Source organism: Paralichthys olivaceus, chromosome 8 (assembly GCF_024713975.1).
Source record: "Paralichthys olivaceus isolate ysfri-2021 chromosome 8, ASM2471397v2, whole genome shotgun sequence".
Lineage (NCBI taxonomy): Eukaryota > Metazoa > Chordata > Actinopteri > Pleuronectiformes > Paralichthyidae > Paralichthys > Paralichthys olivaceus.
The window spans coordinates 4781041-4802741 of record NC_091100.1 but is presented as its reverse complement, the minus strand read 5'-3'; the positions used below and the strand labels follow the sequence as shown (position 1 = coordinate 4802741).

General features: G+C 42.0%; 1 protein-coding gene across 1 annotated transcript; it reads left to right on the top strand.

The window, feature by feature from the left end:
- The first annotated feature begins 10352 nt into the window (after positions 1-10352).
- Positions 10353-20826, top strand: LOC109639592 (axin-1-like). The gene is made up of 13 exons (XM_020103131.2): positions 10353-10530; positions 11413-12103; positions 13318-13511; positions 13630-13785; positions 13924-14058; positions 14186-14282; positions 14635-14772; positions 15369-15759; positions 16150-16327; positions 16424-16600; positions 16926-17225; positions 17324-17473; positions 17642-20826. The coding sequence occupies exons 2-13, from the start codon at positions 11483-11485 to the stop codon at positions 17766-17768; spliced, it is 2664 nt and encodes an 887-aa protein (XP_019958690.1). The 5' UTR covers positions 10353-10530; positions 11413-11482; the 3' UTR covers positions 17769-20826.
- Positions 20827-21701: the final 875 nt, after the last annotated feature.

Sequence of the window (21701 nt, the reverse complement as noted above, 5' to 3'; positions counted from 1 at the left end):
GTGAAATATTCAGTTTTGAGTTTTAAAAACATGTTTTCACTTTTGATGACCTTAATGAAGAAAGAGCAATTCTATTTTTAAAATTCTAAACTAAATGGAAAACAAAAAAAATTTAGGGTTGTGCATACTTTCTGAATCCACTGTACGTTTCATATGAATCATCGAACAGATGCTTTTTGCGGGTGGTGAATTATAGTTGTAAAAATATGATGATGCATGCTCCCATTGTCCAAATATTCCATTAACACTATATCCAGACCTTTTAATACCAATAGTTATGTGTGACTTGGATTTGGCTGCCTCAGTCACAAGCTCTGCAAATGTATGAAACATGAAGGAGTCAGTGTCATGAATCCCGACAGCAAACACAGGGCAGTTGCTTTTCCTTGTGATGACTCATAATTCCGGGTCTAAAACACGGCCACTGAGACGAGTCCAACAAGAAAATAATTATATGAGCTTTGCCAAACAGTATTTTCCTGCAGAGCTATTGTGTGGTATACAGCTTTTCTGTTGTTGTGTCTATTCTCTCTAGGTATGTATCAGCTCGTCGCTCAGCAGATGCTTCACCCTTTTGTCATACGCACGCACCGTCAACAGATGCACGCCAAGGATTTATTTATTTATTTACATCTATTGTCATCAGTGAGGCCAATGTGCACTGGAGAACATCTATTTCTTTTGTGTGTCTATGTGTGTGTGTGTGTGTGTGTGTGTGTGGTGGCCAGCTGTGTGAATGGGGTTCGATAATGAGAAAATGCTTATCAACCCTCTACAGCCTGTCAGCTCGCTGCTATTAGCTCTTGCCCCAACAATCCTACAGGTAGGCCGAGCGTGCCCGAATTGATTCCAAACATTTTGTATTTGTCCACGAAGAAAAGGAACAATCAGCACAGGGATTTAGTTGCTGAGGATTACGGGGAGTAATTCATGGAGGAAATAAGTGGGCATTTTTAAGGGATCTATTAATGCGGTGAAATTAGTTTCTCCTAATACCTGGGATGAAGTTGCTGTTTGAATGTAAATGTTTCTGTGAGTGGAGGAGAGAAAGGCTCGTTTTTAGGACGGCCAAGAAACAGTTGTGGAGTTAAAAAAAAAAAGCCATCCCAAGTAAACAGCACGTTTAGGAGCAGTTTCTTTTTCATTCATTCAATCTTATCAGCGGTACAGACCTCGCTGTGGGTACTTTCCATATCACTGGATGGCTCCTGCTGCAGAGAGACGCAGTTTAGCATAATGCTAAGAAGAACCTTGACAATTAGTTAGACAGCAGTGGGGGGGGCGGGGGGGGGGGGGGACTCGGGGGCAGAGAGGCAGGAGGGCAGAGTGCGGAGCAAAGATGTGAATGGGAACCTGGGAAAAATGGAAGAACGGGAGGCTGAATGCAGGAGGTTGAAGTGGGACATCAGCCGGGTGACTCTACAAAGAGCTGATTAATGTTCTTTCTTTTCTCCGTGTAATAAACAGCACTAAAGAGGAAGTGGATAAAGGCCCTGTCTCCCCAACAAGCCCTGATCTCATACAGATAAATAAACAGAGAGAGCTCAGCATTTAACTCTTCACATGTGATGTATCTGTTCATAAAGAAATCTCATTTCTACAGGGAACATGATCATTTCCAACACTTTTCACAACTTTCACATATACAGCAGTATTCTGCAGCGCAATAACACAATTAGAGCTAAAGGTGCTTATAAAATGGTAGATGTACGACATATAGTTGAATGTATTCAACACATATATACTTTTGTGTTGCCTGTAGCTAAAGTTTGAACTAAACAACACAATTTTGTCAGTATAGGAAATATACCAAAACACAATAGCTGTGCTTGCTACAGCTATTCTTCTTTAAATGTGTATGTTTTGTTATTGAAATAGATTTTATCATGTTGTTGTAGAACTGGGCAGATAGAAGATAGAAAAATCAGTTGATATCAATAATTGTCACATCATTATTTCTTTTGGGTTTTGGTTTTAAACTCTTCTTTTGAGCAGAAAATGACAAACGAACACTGGATAAGCAGCAAAGCATTTTACAAATCTGAGGTAGATTAATTATATCTCCTCACTGTCTCACATAATTTAAATTGGACCTTTGTTATATTGCTGTTGAGGGAAATTATATTGCAATAATTGTTGATATTGTTTTATTGACCAGTTCTGCTTTATTCCATATAAGCAGATGTTTCAGTGGCTGAATTACGATGAGAAATAAACAAACTCAACCAGAATGCCACTGCTCTAACTGCATTTCGTTGCTTTGTACTCGTGACATGTGCAATGACAACAAAGTTTAATCTAATCTAAACTAAAAGACAGAAGTGCAGTGAAAGCCTAAATCACTTTTACCAGTTTTCATGAAACTAAAAGTATTGCAGGGTTTCAGCCAGTCTGAAAACTTAAAGCCCCTTTTCTCAGTTGTGCCTCTGTAGGTCAGACACCTTACTGTTTGTTTATTTGACATTGAATTCAATATATTTCAAAGACATGCTGATGATGGTACAGAGTCGTAACAAGTTGTCTGTTTCCTGCTACATCAATGTTGGACGAACGCTTCTCCATCCGTTGTTAATTCTGTGTGTTTTCCAGGAGCGGAGATCCCATCGGATTGGACAACAGCTGCCACCGAGGACTGAGAGTGTAACAGTGAAACGTGTATATGTGATTTTCAGGCAGATGACAGACAGACAGAGGGGCTCCTTAAAGAGGACATACAACCTTAACAGGATTGGAAATGGTAACGACCAGCTGGAAGAGGTACGGGAGAAAGAGCAGGGGATGAGAGTCAAAGTGGGAGGAAGGAGGGGCGGCCGCTCGAGGAGGAGCGTTTATAGATTAGTTTGAGACGGAATTACTTGTCATTCTGCCCCAAAAAAGTTGATTAAGATCATGTTTGTTTTTGCAGCGAGACGTTGGAAACACGCACGAGCAGGATGGAATAAATAGGGAGGAAAGAAAGCGAGCTCGGGCATGAATGAATCCCGTTCAACACATCATCAAACGCTGCAGACACAGCAGGGGGCCTCGGGATACACCCGTCTTAGAGATGGGTGGTGTGGGTGTGTGCATGTGTGTGTATAGTTTTGTATTGGTCTGATAAACCATCCATCTGCGGGGAGAGGAGAACAGTGGATGCAGGGAGCGGGGGGGGGGTTACAGCACTCTCTATGCTCCATATTTACGCCCTTTTCAAACGCGCAGACCGACAGATACACGGCCCTGCCCAGAGGTTCTTTGATGCTTGTCGATACCGCTGCGTGATGATGTCATACGGCACAGAGCAAAGGAGGGAGGCATGATCAAAGCAGAGAGGGAGGGATGAAGATGCAGGAGAGGATATCCAAGACAACAACGGGACAAAGATGGCGACTGCTTATGCCATGGGACGTCCACTGGCGTCTAGACCTCTGCGTCGCCAGGAGGAAGCCGGGCCGTGCAGCAAGTGTTTCCACGTCCCTTATTCTAACAGGATGACCGCCACCATGACACACTGGAACCAACAAGCCAACGTCAGCCACCGCCGGGCTAGCACGGTAAGCTCTCCGTCTACCTTAGCCTCTCCTCCGCTTGCTGTTAAACCGTCAAACCCTCAACGCCCCGACGTCTGGTTACCATCACGCCACTCCAAGTGTTTATTATGAGTTGCCGTGTCTTTCCAATAACACATTTTCCAGCCATTTTCTTTCTTCTTTTTTTTTTCTCAGCCCTTTCATCATGGTCTTTTTGGCTGTTAATATAGGCCTCTCTCTGCCATCAAAGGCAGCACATCAATTGCCTTGACTCCCAAGTGTATGTGTGAGGGTGAAAGAGAGAAAGGGAGAGAGGAGAAAAAAGAAGAACACCGTGTATCAAAGATCAAGGCACGCTTTCATGCCTGATTTTGGCCTCGGTTTGTTTTTGCTCTCCATCATCTTTCCAACCCTCCTTTTTTCTTCGATGTTCTTGGGGCTGCGGACGCTCTCCCGCAAAACCCATCGCCGCTTTCCCTCAACCCTCAGTGGTCCAAATTCCACATTCGCTGAAAAATGAAATCAAATGCTTTTGTTGGGAAAATGAAAGCGAAGACATTTTTTTTTTTTTTTTTTTTCGGTTTTCTTTGAGAATATTCTGTAGCTCGCAGGCTACTGGGCCACAGCTCTGCCCCAATGATGACAATACGTGAAACAATATTTGAATAAGCAGCAGGAGGGCAGGCAGCTAATCCACTGTGGCTAATCCAGTATTGGTGCAGGCCATATTGGTAGCTGGAGTATTCAGCCCCATCACAATACACATCAGCAGGACGCCATGGCAGATATACTGACACTCTTACTAGAGGCATGACTGGGAAAGGCCAGCAGATGGATGGACAGGTGGATAGATGGACGGATGATAGAGAGATAGATGGATGATTGCTTGAATAGATAAAAACAACATTGTAATTGATACTTAATTTCAGACGTTTCTTTCCTGTCACTTAATCAGAGCACTTTAAGACAGAGAAATTACATTTAAATTAAATTCACAAAAAAAGAAATGGATATTGTAAATTAAATAACTTGCCCTTCACAGCTGAGAGATATGGTTTTTAGGCATCAAGTAATCGTAAACATGAAATGATGATATCTCCACTCTATGGAGAACACAATAATAGCTTTCACTGTACGATATCATTCTTATTCCTTTGTTTCGGAACTTTCCTTGTAGCCAAATAAACTACTTTCCCCCAATTAATTTCCTGAAAGAGCAGAGGTCTGTTTCTCTTTCAAGAGGTATATAATGAAGATTTCACTCCCTGTGAACATCTAAATGGGTCTTTGTGCTGGGAGGCCCCCAAGAGATAAGCCTGTTTCTGACAGGCCTCCGTACAGACGCCTAAATCTGCTGTGGCAGCTGGAACAAAGGGACCCCCGAGTCGGACCAAAAGCTCCATCTCAGGAGTCTACGGGGGCTGCCTCAATTTAAGAATGAATCATCCACATCTCTCTTCCCTGGATGTTGCGGTTTTCATCACATACTTGACCGTGGGTAACGAGTAATGCACGAGCCTCCTCGTCTTTTACTGAGACGCAGCGAACAGCTCAGAGTGGCTCGGGTCACAGTGACAGAGGCCTCACAGATCAATGACGTTGGAATCAACCAGCACCAGTTGCACTGTAATATGTGCAATAACCTACGATGTTCCGCAGCATTAGCTACAGCTGCTACTAAAGAGTGATGAATATGGATGAAGTCCTCCATCTCTACGTGTGTAATTTCTTATTGTAAATTTTCTTTAATTTAATTTAAAAGATGTGTAAATGTTCAATGTGCGTAAAATTACTCATGGATCTTTTAAGTAATTGCTGTTATTTACACTCTGCAATAATCGAGGTGTTTAATTAGATTAATGAGAATTAATTAAAAATCAAATATTGCCATAAACATGTCCCAGTGTTTTTCACATTACACAGAAAAGGCCTTTCTTTAACAGACAACAGGACAAGCAGATGTGTAAATAAAACCATCTATAAAGGCCGAGTTTCATTAAGCTGCTTCAGTTTCAGGGTCCTGGTGTTGCTCATACTGGCTCGTTATCTTACTGGGACACTTATAGAATGGAGCCATCGTTAATGTTCTTGGTACAAATGTTCATTTTCCCCTCAGAATGCATTAATAGCAGTTTTGCGGACTCTCTGTGTTCATACATCAATTCCATGTGTCAGTTCGTTCTGAACTTTGTTCTAATACCTCTAAAACTAATTTCCATAGTAAACATTACACCTCCTGAACATTGTCCTTGTGAGGATGTTGACTTTAGCATTGAGCCTAAATGGCTGGAGGTTCAGGCTCAAAGAGCTGTTAGCATGGCTGCAGACTTTGAGGAATGAAACTGCACTTTGAAGTTTAAAATATATAAAGGTACTAAAAATAGATTCAATAAAACCTGGAATTTTTTATAAATCCACTTTTTTAAAATCCTCTTGTAGACAGTCAATAAAAAAACACTATATATATATATATATATATATATAGTGGTGCTTGTTCAATATGTTATATAAACGGTCTGGACCGCGGAAATCACAAAAATGAATGTATCAAATTGACAGATAGATAGATAGATAGATAGATAGATAGATAGATAGATAGATAGATAGATAGATAGATAGATAGATAGATAGACAGATAGACAGATAGATAGATGGAGAGGGAGCATGAGGAGAGGGCCAGGTGTATCAGTGGTCCCCCTGTGTGATGACCTTTCCGAGAGCTCAGACCTCTGTCACACACACACACACACACACACACACGTTCATTATAGATTCATAAGTACCAACATGCCCCCAACCCCTCCTCACCAAGACATGATAAAGGTCAAGTTCATCTTCCTCAGTATTCTCTCTTTGTCTCACCTCCCTCTCTCCTCATTGTCTCCGGGGGCTCTGCAGCAGCCGCCACAGCACCAGCCTGTTGCAGCATGTGTGTGTTGACTGTTGACGATGCGAGTCAAAGTGGTGTGAATACATTTCCATAATGAAGCGTGTTTACCTTGGCTGTAAGGTCTGCCAGTCAACACACAACATTTTATCAGCATTCCCCTCAACCCGCTGCCGCACACACACACACACCTGCTGCACGTCCTCATCACTGCTCTCTGAAAGGCTCGTCTCACAAGACAAGTTCACGCTGCCTGTCTGTTCGAGAGCTAAGCTAAAATCATATTAAATTAAAGGTGAAAGTTTGGCTGATTTTTTTTCTTTTAAATTATGTTTTTCTGGGATTTAATTGATCAAACATTTAGGCAACAACACCAAAATCAAATAACGCAACATTTTTGATGAGAAGTGTGGTTAGCTACTCATTCAATACTAATATATAGTTGTGTTTTGGGTGAGTACTACTACACACAAGAAAATACTGTTATTTATTGTAGCATTATTTATTACTTTAGTACTTTTTAGTCCTGGATCGTCCAAAAAATATGCATCACTTAGTTTTAGTCTTACGTTAAACTCGAGAACCTTACGAAGACAAACTTAAAGCTTTATTGTGAAATTTAAGTCCAGATTCCCATTTCTTTTTTTTTTTTTTAATATCATGTGTTAAAACCAAAATTGACTCGGAGTGTACTGAGGGCGGCTGTGGGTCATGAGGGAGAGCGGGTCGTGTCACTAACCAGAAGTTTAGTGGTTTGATCGATTCCTGGCTCCACATTTCTGCTTCCTAAAGTGTCTTTGGGCAAGATGCTGAACCACAAACTGCCCCTGACTGTGCCAACAGTGTGTGATTGAAGAATCTCAGCATATAAATGTGTGGGTGAAGCACTTTGTGTGGTCGATAAGACTATTAACAGCTACATTAATACACTCCATGTACCACTGCTGATCAATATCAGTATATTATTGGATGAAATCCATTAAAAAAAATAGATATGGCTGCTGTTACAGGAACATATTTGCAATTTAGAATAAAATATCCAATGCTTATTTGACTCATCTCTTCATGCTCTTTATAATTATCATTATTGTTATGATTGTTGTCGTTATTATTGCCCAGGTTCAAACAATCATGGAGGAACAGTTCATCCAGGTGTGGACAGAGATGAGGACAGATGTCTGGACGTCACCTGGACCTCCTGACCCCGGCTCCTCCGCACGGGACAGCCAACCTCAACCACTCACAGGAGGCATGGTTGGTAAATTTTCCTCTCGTGGTTGGTATTTGATAAATCTGAAGATGTCGCCATCATAAGTTAATTTTTCACTATTTTCAAATGTTTTAAAGACCGAGCAACAAATTGATTCATCAAAAAAAGTAATCAGCAAATGAATCCATAATAAACATAGCTGTGAGCTGCAGCCGTAAATTTATACGAGGTCGTTTTTATATCATATTCTTATTTTCCATGAAAGTTGATGCGTTTATTAATAAATGATGAGAGCGAGACTCAGAGTTTCCACTGTCAGCCTTAGAAAGAAAACATTTCAGCCTCAACACAAGGTGCATTTAGCAGATGAGCTGTTGAGTGTTGGGAAAAAAACTATTGACCATTTACATTCAATGACAACCGAGCTTTCTCCATCTGCTGGTGAAGCTTGTGATAAAGTAAAACTCCAGAACAGAAACCCCACTGACCAGCATTAATTATATACATTATTATATATAGAGAGAGAGAAGCATGTGGAGACCATTTGACATGATAAAAACACATATGGGCACATGTGATTCGTTTAGATATTCCTCATGTGAAATGTAAATCACCACACGTGAAAAGACATAAATCTAAATGTGATGATGTCGTTTGTCTAAAATATCAGAAATTGTTGAGGGATATTTTTAGAGAAATTCTATTAGTTGTGTTGAGAGAAAGGTCTAATCTCTCCCTCTCCCTCTCCCTCTCTCTCTCCTACACACACACACACACACACACACACACACCCAGCAGCCCGGTGCTCCTGCTGACTGACAGCCCGGTGGAGGGGAGTGACAGGCGGGATGCTCAGGTGGCGGTGCGCTCCCTCGTCTCTCTCGGTCCTGTCGGTCCCTGCTCCGGTGGACATGAGCTCCGGTCTCTGAGCACCTGTTCCCGGGTAAGAAATCCGAGGTGAGTCTTCATTAATTGATCTTATTTGTGTTTTGCTGTAGTGTTTGTCACCAGATCTTGTGCTTTGAGCAAAGTGAGCTGCACCTGCTCATGTTGTCTGTCTCTTTATTCTTTATATATATTAATTTAGACGCATCATGTCCTTTCATCCATCTGTATGTGAACATATAGAACTGACAGATTATTATAAATCATATATTTACTCTCATTAGATTTAAAATCACATTTTCCAATTCATTTTATTTTTCATTGTGTAATGAGTCGTTATCGTCACTTGGGGCGCTGTTGGGCTAATTTTCGCTCGGATGTTATAGAACTGCGACATATAGAAGCGATACGATCTCTAAACCGTCTGATGTCAACTTCTTTTAAATGAATTAGCAAACGTAGAAATTCATCAATTACATGAGCTAAGTGCTTTACTTGCATAGAAAATACTTGTTATTGACTTTTTTAATGTCAGGCTACTTTATATTTCTGCTCCAGTATGAACTATGTTTTACTCCAGGACATTTGTCTGACAGCTTTCACTTAATGGTTGCTTTTATATCATAATTTCAACTACACAACATATAATTACTGTTTAAAATGTATATTTGCATTGTTACAGGTTAAATTATACATAATCCAACTGTATACGTTGTTCATATTAGCTCCACAGTGGCTACTTACAACATTAACGTACTTCTTACATGATAATGCTTGAGTGATAATCATGCTTCTGGCAGTATTTGCCTTCTATAAGTTAAACTTCACATGCAAGACTTTTCCTCGTAACTTCTTTCAACAAAGTAAACGATATAAATAGGCCGAATAGACGATAACTTAAATACAGACAATTACAATATTTTTAGATGTGAACAAGAGCATATTAATAAATGATAAAGATAATTGGCTCATTATTGCATCTTTTGGAATTGCTATTAACACAGTCTCTCTAATCACACTGTGGATATATTGTTACCTAAGATGAGTAAGTAATGAAAAGTAACTCAGTTTATTTACTCAAACTGTTTTCTTCATGTACTTGTAGGAATAAAACTTTTCAGGGATTCTAAAATCTTAAAATATTTTGCATTCTTCACTATTTTTGCAAAACTGAAACTATTAATCATAGTTGCAATTGGTTAACTGACAAAGGTTTTCACTGCTGAATATAATACGCCCGCAGAGATGTGTACTTTACTATCATGCTTAAAGTACAATTCGCTCAAAATACTCATGTACTTTTACTTGAATTAAAGGTTCAGTGTGTAGAATTCAGTGACATCTAGTGGTGAAGTTTAATGTTGCAGCTGAAGCACCTCCCCCTCCCGTTCAAAACATGAGACAGAACCTGTGGAAGCCTTCAGTCGTCATAAAAACTCAAAAAGTGTTTCGTCCAGTCTGGACTACTGTAAAAATCATGGCGGCCTCCGTAGAGAGGACCAGACGTAAATATAAAGTATTAAAATATAAACGTCCCATTCTCGCATAAAAAAAACAACAATTTGTGCAATTTAGATAAAACAAACTTGCGAAAACTTCACCAGGATTCTTTAATATTCAATATCTACCAATAGATCCCTTTCAACCAAATCTCACACACTTAACTTTTATTTTTGCATGCAGGTCATACAGTGTCACTGCATGTTTGTGTTGGTAATCAAACTTCATAATAATAATAATAATAATAATATAATGAAAGTTCTAACAACACTTCCTCCACCTCTCGCTCAGTGCGCGTCTCTTCTACCAGCCGCAGATCTACAAACGTGCTACAGGCTACACGGCGTTTGCGCGCACGCACGTATTCTCCAGCTCCGTATTATTGAAAGCAGCCACCATGGGGAGTTAAGGGCAGGACGACGGGTTCTTTTCGTTAATATTTAATATCGGAAATCCATCCATATGCTGCGCTCCGGAGCACACAGTTCGCACCAAGATCCCCGATGCAGCGGATCGCGGGGACCGGGCCTTCAGAGACGGTAGGTCGGACACTTTAGCTGGAAAACACGGGACGTGAACGCACCGAGCTAAGCTAGCCAGCTAGCAGGCTAACCCCCCCCAAAACTAGCTGGCACCGCAGCGCAGCGCAGTGGAAAACGTGCCCTGGCTTTCTCTCGCCTTGTTCGCTGCCGAATCGTCCGGTTCGTCGGAGCGAGCCGGTCTCAAAGTTCGTCTCGGTCCCCCCCTCTCCCTCCCCCCCGGTGTTCGAGTCGGCTGCACCGGGGGGGAAATGTTCAAAGTGCGGCTGCGGGGAAGTGTTTTGCACGCAGGCCCGTCTTGTGTGGTTGTAGAGTTTGTTTCTGTTCCCATCCCCCCACCGTCTTTGCAGGCCAAGATGAATGAGATTCTCACGTTAAAGCGCTGGCATCGGGTCCGGCACCGCTGCAGGGGCTAGCTAGCTGTCTTAGCTTCCCCACTTTTGTTGATTATTCACAAACTCGCGTGTTGACTCGATGAAGTGTGCGCGAGCTTTTGTTTTGACCCCTGGCTGCTAATGTTGCTGTTTCACCGGCGACACAAACTTAGTGGTGAACTTGAGCTTGACGACGTTAAACTGTTGTTGTTGTTGTTGTTGTTGGTGCTTTTGTCTCAGTTGGTGTTTTTTTGCGACGAGGAATAAAGTTTCGGAATGTGTTTGTTAGCAAGCTTAAATGCTAAGCTAGCACTAGCATTATATGCAGTTTTTGTGGTAAGATTAGCAGATTAGCTTTCGTGTTTCTGTTCTGCTCATCATCTCATTGATTTGCTTAGTCGTTTAAAATGTGCACACACATGTACATGCATGTATACGTGTGTGTGTGTGTGTGTGTGCGTGTGCATCTCCTCTGTGTTTCTGACCTCTCCTCTTGTTCCTGTCACAGGGTGAATCGTTTGCCAGCAGAATCATTGCCAGAGGCGAAGATCTGACCTCTGCCTTGTGCAACCAGAGACATGAGTGTTGTCAGAGAAATACATGGGATTGGGTACAGGGGTGGTGGGGGGGTCGTAGCCTCTCTGAGCGGCCCTACCCACTTTACTGAGGATGCTCCGAGACCCCCTGTTCCTGGCGAGGAGGGGTCTGATGTGGACCCTCCGGTCCAGTCAGCCAACACCCGTCCGAACACCCTTTCCCAAACCCTCGGTTATCCCCCCTCATCCTTGTTATCTAAAATGGGGGATCCATCAAGTTACACACCCTCCTCGTCGTCAGCGACTCCACGTCGCCCGGATCTGGACTTGGGGTATGAACCTGAGGGCTCCGCTTCACCGACTCCACCTTACCTGAAGTGGGCTGAGTCGCTTCACTCTCTCCTAGACGACCAGGAAGGCATCCAGCTGTTCCGAACCTTCCTGTGCCAGGAAGGGTGTGCGGACCTCCTGGACTTCTGGTTCGCCTGCTCAGGGTTCAGGAAGACCAGCCAAGAGAAGAGGTTAAAGCTGGCCAAGGCCATCTACAGGAAGTACATTGTAGACGGAAGTGGGATTGTCTCCAGGCAGATCAAAGCACCCACCAAGAGCTTCATCAGAGACTGCGTGGGGAGGCCGCATCCAGACCCTGCCATGTTTGAACAGGTATTTAAGATGCTGATTTCATGTTTGTAAAGGTTCAGGATAAGAGCAGTGCATGTTGGATTACACAGACCATTTCTCACAGGCTGTAATCTCTCCTTCCCCATTCTTAAAAATCATAAGGTTCAGGCAGGCTACGTGTTCGACAATTCAGGCCGAAGTCGTGTGTTTATGTCTCAGATTGAGCAGCTTAACATCCATGTCTGCTTCCATCTCAACTTGTGTATTCAGACGTTGAACAGGCTGTAATTTGTGGAGACAATTTGTTGAAGAAAGTTCCAAGGTTAATTTCATTTGTAGTACAGCGATTAGGCCTGTGTATTTATTATTTATGTGGAACATTAATCACACACTTGGGTTGAGGCTTACTCATATTTGCAGTCAGAATAAAAGCTGTTCAACACTTACTGCTGCCCTGAGGCTTGTTACAGACCTGATGGTAACTCAGTGCTGCTCCACTGGAGAGATTTATTCAGCAGGTAGAAACTGTGCCTCAGGAACTACAACTGAGCCAGGGTTGCTAAAATCAAAATGCAATTCTAGTGTCTATTGTTCGCTGCTAAGCCACAGGTTTGTGTTTTCTTATTTTAGTTTCAGGTTTTCCGCTCAACCACCTGTGCTCGCTTTCACCCCAGATCGCTTTGATGCTGGTTTTCATTGCTCCCCTTTGATATTGATGCACTAAATCAGACCACATAAAGTATGAGACTGCTTTCAGGGGGCTTATGAGCAAAGAGACTTAAGTGTAACTGTAGTGCCTTAAAGATTACCACTAAACAGCAAAACTACTCAGAATAAGATCACATAATTACCTTAATTAACCAAAGTAAGCTAGTTTTTAGTTTTCTCTACAGCCAAACTCTCACCACACCTACTCTTTCAAACATTTGAACCCACGTTGAGTAATGCAGGTTGACACTTTCAGACTGAACGCCAGTGTGGGTTTAACACACTTCTCTCAGTCAGTATTTACTGGGTATTAAACCAGCTGGGTACTAGTTTTACCATAGTTCATTATGTCGGCCTGAAGTTCGCTATTGTGATAACCGTGGTCTGTGTTTACACTTACATATAAAAGCTAATCTGTGTGTTCAAACTAAGTCAAGAGCAAAATTAAGTTAAATTATATTAAGCGATTATAGAACATTGAGGCAGCGTTTAGCTTTGTACCAACCGTGAGTCCAAATGTGTGACCACTGTTTGTTCGCTCGCTCCAGGCCCAGACAGAGATCCAGGCCATGATGGAGGAGAACACCTACCCTTTGTTCCTGAAGTCGGATCTGTATCTGGAATACACGCGGACGGGAGGAGAGAGCCCCAAACCGAACCCCAGTGATCAGAGCCCGTCATCTGGGCCAGCTAAGCCTGTACCTGGGTACTTACCCACACTGGCTGAGGATGAGGAGTGGAGGTGAGACCAGCTCGAGACTTATGTCATATAAAGACTTGCACAGACCTTTCTGACTCGCTCACTTTCACTTTCTCATAACTCGTATAATAATTGCTAATAATGCCTCTGATGATCTTAGGTGTGGGGGAGGAGGAGTGAGAGAAGTGGAAGAAGAGAAAGACGAGGAGGAGTGTGGAGACACACCAGCTGGGAGGCTGACTCAGAGCCTGCTGATGCAAACAGCACCACAGAGAGTCACGGCCGGCAGGAGGAGGCAGGACAGCAGGGAGTTCAGGTGTGTGTGTGTGTGTATTTCTCCCGAGACATGTTGTGGTTGTAGAAATTGTACAATGTCATGGGAAAAGACCTTTGCGTTTGTGTGAAACTGTACATGTGCCAACATTGTAATTATGAGCTCTTTAAACATCCTCAGACCGTGGAGGGAGCCGGTAAACCCATACTACGCAAATATGGGCTACGCTCGCGCTCCAGCCACCAGTGCCAATGACAGTGAGCAGCAGAGCATGTCGAGCGATGCGGACACACTGTCGCTGACCGACAGCAGCGTGTGAGTACATACAGATTTACCCAGAATCACTGCACTTATTTATTCACTCCCCTTTTGATTAAATTGCTGGTAATTAATGAGCTGTTAAGATCTGTGTTTGATGGTTGTTTTTCTGTGTCCGTGGCAGAGATGGTATTCCTCCATACAGATATCGGAAGCAGCATCGCAAAGAGATGCATGAAAGTGCCAAAGCCAATGGACGCGTGCCCCTACCTCATATACCTGTGAGTTAAACAGAAATTAATAATTTGGCCTCATGTCATCATGTAACAATAACACCAACCTTGGCTAACTTGTTACTGAGTAGATAAGAATAACTATCTGAGCAGAGGTTGTCATACAATTGTGGTATATCAACATTAAATATCAAGCAATTGCAAGCTGTATTAATTTTTATTTCAATAAGTACATTCACATACTTTTATGTATGTGTCTTCACAGTACTCTGCTTTTTTGCCTTTTCCCATCTGAAATATTGAATTACTTGTTCATTTACTAATTGTGCAATGAAATTTTAGCTGCAGATTTATAAAAGACTCCATGGCTTCTAATTTTTGTTTACGTGTTCATATGCAGCGCACGTACCGCATGCCAAAGGACATCCACGTAGAGCCTGAGAGGTTTGCAGCGCAGCTCATCAGCAGGCTGGAGACGGTCCTCAGAGAGAGAGAGGCTCAGGAACGACTCGAAGAGAGGCTGAAGAGAGTACGACTGGTGAGTGTACAACTGCCTGTGTGCTTCTCGTGATGTGATGGGATTTTGATACCGTGAGATTAACCCACAGCAGGGATGTTGTTTCCTCAGTAAAATTCACGTTAAAGGATGATGTTCATTCCATCATTGGCAGGATTCTACCCAAACATTTTATTAAATGTCTGGGCGCTGTTGCAAATTTGCATTGCTGTTAGTGTGAATATATTTTCGTGTTTACTCGTCATAAACCCTGTTGTGTAAAAGCTATTCTAATCCAGGTACAGCCTAATTATATATGATTACATATGATTATAGTAGACGGGCCCTTGAAGCACACCTCTGTACCAAGTCTCATGCTCTGGATCTTGAAATATCAGGCTATTTAGGAGATGTTATCATTGAGTCTGTGAAATTTGATTGAATTTTAGCTCCACTAGGTCCCATTATAGTTTTTCTTAAGAAAATACCTAATAGAAAGCATTATTTGTATTAAATTCCCCAGCACATTAAACATTTATTCACTTTTTTTCTCAGTCCTTGTATTTATTTGTTGGTACTGGCTCATATGCTGTTTATATCCAGTTAGAAATGAAATATTTGTCTCATATTCCCAACAGGAAGAAGAGGGCGACGATGCTGACATCTCCGTGACAACCTCCATGTCTTCTCATAGCATACCACTCCCTCTCCCCTCATCGTTTCCACCTCTCTACGGAGCCCGTTATTCAGAGACCACTGCTAACACGGCAACAGTCGCCACTTATGGCGGCCTGGTTGCCATGGAGGATTCCCACGACGACGACCCGGAGTCGATCTTGGATGACCATGTGTCGCGCGTGATGAAAACACCAGGCTGCCAGTCGCCAGGGGCAACCAACAGCACCTTAGGAGGAGGGGGTCGACACACTCCACCCAAATCATCACGCTCACCTGATGGGGGCACCGGACCGCCTCACTTCCCCCCACACCGAGGAGGAGGTCACAGTCTTCCTGCTGCCGGAGTCAAAGGTAAGAGGCTGTGGACATCTGCCCGTGTTACTCTATAAAATAAAATAACTAGACATATCAGCGCTGTTTTATCCGTGACTCCTTTTCTTGTCAGATAACACATCATATTCTGTGATATTTTCAGTATTGACAGTATATAGAAGTTCAACACAACAACAGGGTACCTCCGTTTTTGGCACATGTTACTGAAACAGGAATGAAATGTCTATTTACAACAGCAGGACTGTGTGTGAGTGTATGTATTCATTTTTTAGCTGCTGTTTAAGTTTGACTTTTCATGTTGAAATTACACATGTGAAGGTGCAGCGGCAGAGTGTGTGTATTTTAGTAGGATGTATTTAAAAGAGGCTAGCATGTCACTGATGGTTCTCTCCCCGGTGTCTCTGCCAGGTTTGCATCACCACAAGCAGCCGTACCACCACAGAGGACGAGAAGGGCAGGAGGAGACGGGCTCAAGGTCCCAGCCCAACTTCATGTGGAACGGAGACCCAGCCGGTCAGTATGCAGGAAGAAGTCGGAACTATGCCGACGGGGCCGGAGCCAGCACGCATGAGGGGATGGGTTACAGGTAAGCTGGTGTGACTGCATGTGCTGATTAAATCTACATCAGACTGTCTTTTGCTCAGCTTTTTTTGACTGTGTGTGTTACCTGGTCGATCTGCAGTAGTAAAGGGAGCACGCTACCACGGCGAGGTTGTAAGAAGACTGCAGAGACATCGGGCAAAGTCGAAGAGAGTGGGCGGGGTCAGGAGACACAGGTGCCACATGAGGATCTGGAGAGAAACCAGAAGATCCTGCAGTGGATGATGGAAGGAGACAGACAAAGGAAGAGCTCCCATGGGTGAGTCTTTCACTTACCTGGAGTAATCACAAGTGAAATGATCATTTATTGATAAACAAACTAAACCTAACACTGATTTATTTGATAAAGCACTGAACAGCAAGTTGTGACCTATTGACACACCCACCAAATACAGAATTACGTATGCATTCATTTGGAGTGGTGATTATGTCCATCTGATAAAGATGAGGATCACTATTAACTTTGCTTTTAGCTCTATTTTGGTCTCTCAGCTCTTGAGGAATATATGTGGATTATCGCCTTCTGTATATTTCAATAAAATCCTTTGACATTCATCCTCATTCCACCTCTCTTGTTTTTCCAGCGGCAGCACCAGCAGCTCCAGGAGGACGGGAACCAGCAGCGAGTCACCGCGTCCAACTTCAGTGGAGCGACCTGGAGCTGTGCACCCCTGGGTCTCTGCCCAACTGCGCAACAACCCCTCTTCGGTGTCCACCGCCATCCCCGGCTCATCGTCCACCCAGGTCCAGCCCTCGCACCCTTTCATCCAGGACCCAGCTATGCCCCCCAACCCAGCTCCCAACCCCCTCACCCAGCTGGAGGAGGCTAGGAGGAGACTGGAGGAGGAGAGGAGGAGGAATGCACTACAGCAGGCCAAGCAGAGGTTGGAACAATTTTCATTTCTGTGGCCATTAGCCTGTGTGTGTGTCTGTTTGTGTATGTGGTCTTATTTGAGTGTACTGACATGTTGTTCTCTTTCAGGCATAAGTCTGGTAAGCGCCAAGTGTGTGAGAACATAACGGTCGCCTACTACTTTTGTGGAGAGCCGATCCCATACAGAACATCAGTCAAAGGCCGTGTGGTGACTTTAGGCCAGTTCAAGGAGCTGCTTACCAAAAAGGGCCACTACAGGTGAGAACATCTGATGCACTCATGTGAAAATGATGTGTATGTGTGGTTTCAGAATCATTACAGCCCTTATATAAACACTGATAAAAATAGTTAATAATTAACTGCGGGAATTTAATTTACAGGAAGCTTTTTTTTATTGTTTGCTCATGCATGAACTTTTATCTGCAGGTTCTACTTTAAGAAAGTGAGCGACGAGTTTGACTGTGGTGTGGTGTTTGAGGAAGTCCGCGACGATGACGCCATCCTGCCGATCTTCGAGGAGAAGATCATCGGGAAGGTGGAGAAGGTCGACTGAAATTTGGGAACAGGAAGACAAAGCAGAATTGCGGAAAAAAAAGAATCATTTGAAAAGAGGAGATTGGACGAGATCATGCGGGTGGGAACTGGAAACGGAAGAAAGAAAGTAGAATGATGGACGGAGCAATGTGTGAACAAGAGGGAGATTGCGCTGCATGGTAGAAGCTCAAGTATTAAGGAGGTGGTTATTTTTATGGAATATCTGCATATCTGCGACAGCGCCTGGATCAAACCCACATCGAGCAAAGAAGCGTGGCCAGGTGAAACAGGAGCGGAGGAAAGGAACGTAAATTATTTCACCTGTCATGTCTCCACTGTGGATATTTGGAGGAGGGCTGTTAAAATCTGATGTCTGACCAGTCTTCCACTGCGATGGATGGAAAAGGGTGCGGGGACTGCTGGAAGGAGAGAGGCTGAAGTAGTCTTCCACCTTTTTGCTCTGGAGGAGTCTGTCCTCCGCAGACCATTACGATGCTGCTACATTACCATGGAAACTCTTCAATCGGTGCTCGGGACAGTCAAGAAAGCAGTTTTGTTCCTCTCTGGAGTCGCGCTGCCTTTTGCTGTCTCTGTTCCTCGTCAGCTGGTGACAAGGGGAGAGGACAGAGGATTTTGGGGGAGCGGAACTTTTCACCTGTGTCTCCTCTCATTGACTTTCATAGCCTCAAACACAGAGAAACTTTCTCACCCTTGATTCCTAGATGTCATGTAGTGATCTCACACATCAACATGTTCAGACAACAGTTCTCTACATAACTTGTTTACCAAAGCTACATATTTTTGATAAGACAAGTATCCTAGCTACTTGTTGTCATTTTATTTGAATTGTGTATGTACAAGGCAGGTACTATTACTTACTAATGCAGCCTAATTTCGTCATATCTCAACTTAATTTTGTATTATTGTGTATGTTTTGAAGCTAGTTCATTAGTCATTTCAGGGCAGCCATTTTGTTTTTTCTTTCCTCTCAACCACACCTCAGTTCCGTACAGTTTACCTCTTTGAGTGTGCAGTTTTGTTCTCCGGAAGGAAAGATTTCAAACATAGGATCTTTTTTTATCTTTTCCCCACAACCATCAACTCTTGCACACTGCAAGTTGACAACTTTGACCACATTATCTGTCATTTTGAAACAGGTCCCACTGTCCCCTCATGTATCGTGTATCTTCTCTGCTATATGGAGAGCCTGTGTGTGTAACTCAGTCTAGGTGCCTGCCTGCCTGGCCAGTGCCATTACTATCTAGAACTCTTCTTCTCAAGCGTGTGGGTGAGTGTGGAAAGCCCGTGTGGGTCGTGTATGTCTGACCTTAGCCAAAGAGCATATCGTACGTCCCTGTATGCCTACATGCGTGTGTCTGTGCAGTCCAAGTGTAGGAGTTTCAAATTATGATTTTTTTTTCAATCACTTCTCCCTCTTTGCAAATTCCCAAACGTCAATTATTGCAGGTTAACTTTGAGGTTAAAATCTGAAGCTTATCTTAAAAGATTAGACAATTTGGGAAATGTGCTGATTTGCTTTTGTGTTGAGAGTTAGGTGAGAAAATTGATTCTGCGTTGACGTCTGTATTGCAGCTATGAAGCCTACTGCGTGGAGTTGAATAGCTTTTGTATGTGTTCAACAAACTAGGGCTTCAGCTATTGATTATTGATTTATTTGTATTTATATTTTCTTGATTAATCAATTGGTCTATATAATGTCACACTTCCCTAAAGCCTGTTTGACCAACAGATCAAAATGTAAAGATATTTAATTTTATATCACTTAAAAGAAAATAAGTAGTAACATCTTATAATTCAGAAACTGTAGCTAGAGAGTGTTGGACATCTTTTCTTTAAATTATTTATATAAATTCAACCCTAAAGCAAACTGGATATAACATGATAATTATTGAGCTTTAAAGGTGCTTGTAGGTCCTGGTGTTTCCCTGTTTCCAGGCTTTATGCTAAGCTAAGCTAATTGGCTATTGCTGCAGTCTCATATTTAATGTACAGACATTAGATTAATGTAGGATTTTCTTATTTTACTCTCATTAAGAAAGTACAAAAGCAAATTTCTAGAAAAAGTAATTCTTCCCATCAGCAGTGGGGCCTCCGGCCCAGAATATCATTGACCAGAGTGCGTACTTCACCAGCTACGTAAACTGAATGTAATCTGATTTTATTTTAAACTTTTACCTGTTCATATAAAACAAAATCCCTTCTTTTGCCATGTTATCATGCCGGAGTCGTCCTTCAGTATTGATCTCCAGTTCTCGGCCGGACTGTTGTGTGTTATCTATGCTGGTAGTTAACTGAATGTGTTCATCAAACATCGGGGTCCTACAGAAAGTCTCGCAGGAATGTCAAATACAATTTGTCCTGGGTTTCTACCCAGTAAGGGAAACATAGGATTGTAAAACATTTTTGTCCTTACTTTGACACATTTTGCCTTCAATATGAAATTTTAAATTTAGGTTATGTATTTGTTTATTAAAAAAAATGTAATTTTAATAATCACCAAGCATGTTCTTTATAAGGAATGTTTTCCTCATGAGTTGAATTATCTGTTTTGTTTTAATGTTTATGTGCAAACTGCTACGGCCCTCTGACATATTTTATCTGTTGTGTTAGAACAAACACCCAGGGACAGTTAATGAAGTGACAACATTTGTTCAGAGTTGTTTCTTGTGATTATAATTTGACGGACAAAACAAACAAAACAGCGTCTGTTGTGTTGTCGATTTGTGTGAAACACAGTGCCTTTATCATGATATCTTTCGAAATAATGTTTATTGAACCAATCCTTGCTTTTAATGTAAGTTCTTATTTTCAGTCAGTCCTGTTATTTTTTTTTAGCCTCAGTCATGCTTGCTCACTTCTGTTCTGATAGAGTCTCTGCTGTAAATATGTACATTATCATTTCATATGTTTCTTCAGACCTGCACCACATGGTGTTTGTCCATGGTGTTTCTGTTTTTCAAAGGTAAACGCCAAGATGTCACTGTGCTGGTTCCACTTGTACATTTCTTTTAAAAAGGTACTTCATAATAAAGATGTTGAATAAACATTTGCATTTATTTTTCTGGTTGTAATTTCAGTATCCACCCACTTCTGTTTATTTCTTACTCTTACACACAACACCTACTTTTTTAAACGCATACAAAAACGACTATCTTTTTTTCATTAATTTTTACCTTGTGTTTGATAAGTACACAAAGATAATTACAGTTTTCAGTATTTATATAATACTTAATTGAGCTGCACACATACTTTGTTGCATGCCCGCATGTGTTGAAACATTTCTGAGATTTAATCCATGTTTTCTTAACGGCAATTTATGTCTCCTGCAGAAAAAGCTCTTAAAAACCAAATAAAGCCAAAGATCAACTCATGGAAAATTATAGACTTTTAAAATTTAAGTATGTGGATGAGTAATCAAAATACCTCTTAATCAATAAAATTAAATGGACCACTCTAATGGAGTTCATTTTGAAAATTACATAGTGTAGTTTAAATACAGTAAATTTAACAATTTATATTTAGAATAACATTACTTGCTGAATTTAATGAGAAATTTGCTTTTATCCCTTTCCACCACTGGTCCTGACCCAGTACTGTATTGCAATAAATTTTACAAATAATTTTTGACACTTTCTGCTGCTTTCAACTCTACTGCAATTCAGACACACGTGTACATTTGTATCCATAATTTAATGAGTAAAAGATAAGTTTCTTATTTTATGTATTAAATGCTGAAGAGGGGATCACAATTTTGACAAAATACTCAATTTAAGTTCACCTAGTAGCCTTTTGCAGAGCTTTTAGACAAATCACACGTTACACGTTATAATCACACGTAGTACTATGGTGTATATAGGGACTTGAGAGATGAGTGGGTAATTTCAGTCACAATGAGGGTCTCTCTTCCAGACCAGGCCAACAAGATGGTAGG

Coding starts and splice junctions, on each gene's coding strand:
- LOC109639592 (XM_020103131.2), top strand. CDS start 11,483: ATGAGTGTTGTCAGAGAAATACATGGGATTGGGTACAGGGGTGGTGGG. Junction 12,104..13,317: donor ACCCTGCCATGTTTGAACAG/GTATTTAAGATG, acceptor CGCTCGCTCCAG/GCCCAGACAGAGATCCAGGC. Junction 16,328..16,423: donor CATGAGGGGATGGGTTACAG/GTAAGCTGGTGT, acceptor GTCGATCTGCAG/TAGTAAAGGGAGCACGCTAC.